Source organism: Pteropus alecto, unplaced genomic scaffold (assembly GCF_000325575.1).
Source record: "Pteropus alecto unplaced genomic scaffold, ASM32557v1 scaffold2416, whole genome shotgun sequence".
Taxonomy (NCBI): Eukaryota; Metazoa; Chordata; class Mammalia; order Chiroptera; family Pteropodidae; genus Pteropus; species Pteropus alecto.
Window position 1 is genome coordinate 4,953 of NW_006437855.1, and position 1,457 is coordinate 6,409.

The 1,457-nt window shown below is 39.7% G+C and overlaps 1 protein-coding gene across 1 annotated transcript; it reads left to right on the forward strand.

Moving 5' to 3' along the window:
• Positions 1-43: 43 nt before the first annotated feature.
• LOC102891221 (olfactory receptor 10A5) lies at positions 44-924 on the forward strand (the record flags this gene model as incomplete). Its single annotated transcript, XM_006915003.2, has 1 exon — positions 44-924. A coding segment is annotated over one exon (881 nt), but the record flags the coding sequence as incomplete, so codon positions are not given.
• Positions 925-1,457: the final 533 nt, after the last annotated feature.

Here is a 1,457-nt window from a genome sequence, read left to right on the forward strand (position 1 = left end):
CTCTGCACCAGATTCACATTCGTGGCTTTTTCCTCTCTAGCAGGGTTACAACCTGTGCTCTTCGTTGTGTTCTTACTCATTTACTTGTTTACTGTGGGAGGAAACCTCATCATCATCTGCTTGATCTGGGTCACCCCTTCCCTGCACACTCCCATGTACTTCTTCCTGGTTAACCTCTCCTTCCTGGAGATGTGCTATATCACAAGTGTGGTGCCTCAGATGCTGGTTCACCTGCTTGTGGAGACCAAGACCATAAGTGTGGGAGGCTGTGCAGCTCAGATGTACATATTTACCATATTGGGACTGACAGAGTGTTGCCTGCTAGCAGCCATGGCTTATGACCGCTTTGTAGCTATTTGTTATCCACTGCATTACACTCTCCTGATGGGCCCTCATGTGTGTTTGAAACTGGCTGCAGCATCATGGACTACTGGGGTGGTGGTCGAGTCTGTCCAGACCACCTGGATCTTCACTCTGCCTTTCTGTGGAACAGGAAAGATTCAGCACTTTTTTTGTGACATCATGCCTGTAGTGAAACTGGCTTGTGTTGATACCTCATATAATGAGATTATGGTGTTTGCCGTCACTGTGCTTTTCATTATGAGTCCCTGTTTTCTCATTCTGTGCTCCTATGTGCGCATTTTTGTGACCATCTTGAGAATCCCATCAGCAGCTGGCAGATACAAAGCTTTCTCCACTTGTTCTTCTCACATTCTGGTTGTTTCTCTGTTCTATGGCACTGCCTTGTTCACTTACCTCCAACCTAAGACTGCACACACTCCAGAAACAGACAAAGCAACTGCACTCATGTACACAGTGGTCACACCTGCTCTGAATCCTGTTATCTACACCTTGAGGAACAAGGAAGTAAAGGAAGCCTTTAAAAGGGTAACACAAAGGAACTCTCTTAGACTAATGGCCTAAACCAGCCATAATAAACGAACTATTGTACAGAGAGGTTACCTAGGGTTTTATGCTCTACCAATATATATTAAAGTATCTATAGCATAGCAACCAGAACACACTTGAATCTGTTCTACACTCTCAATGTGTTTAAGCAAAAGGGAACTATAGGGTAGGATATTAGTTTACTATTGGTTCAATCAACAATATTCACTCAACATAATTACTGAGCATCTCCTGTGTCCTGGAAACCATTCAGTTTTTCCTTCTACAATGGTAATAGGATTAAGGTTAGTGTGTTTCATACCACTTTACTAAAGAAAACAATATGTTCCTCTTGTGGAAAAAAAATAAAAATGAATAGAAAGTAATTAGTACATATATATATACATATATATATATATTTTCTAGGCCAATGAAAATATAATACTTTTATACAAGTTTTTAATTGAATTTTAAAATTGTGATTATTTCCCCCAATTTTCTTGTTTTCCTTTGTATTGAATTCATAGTGTAATGCTTTGTTCAAATTATCATTCTAGTCAAATTATTAT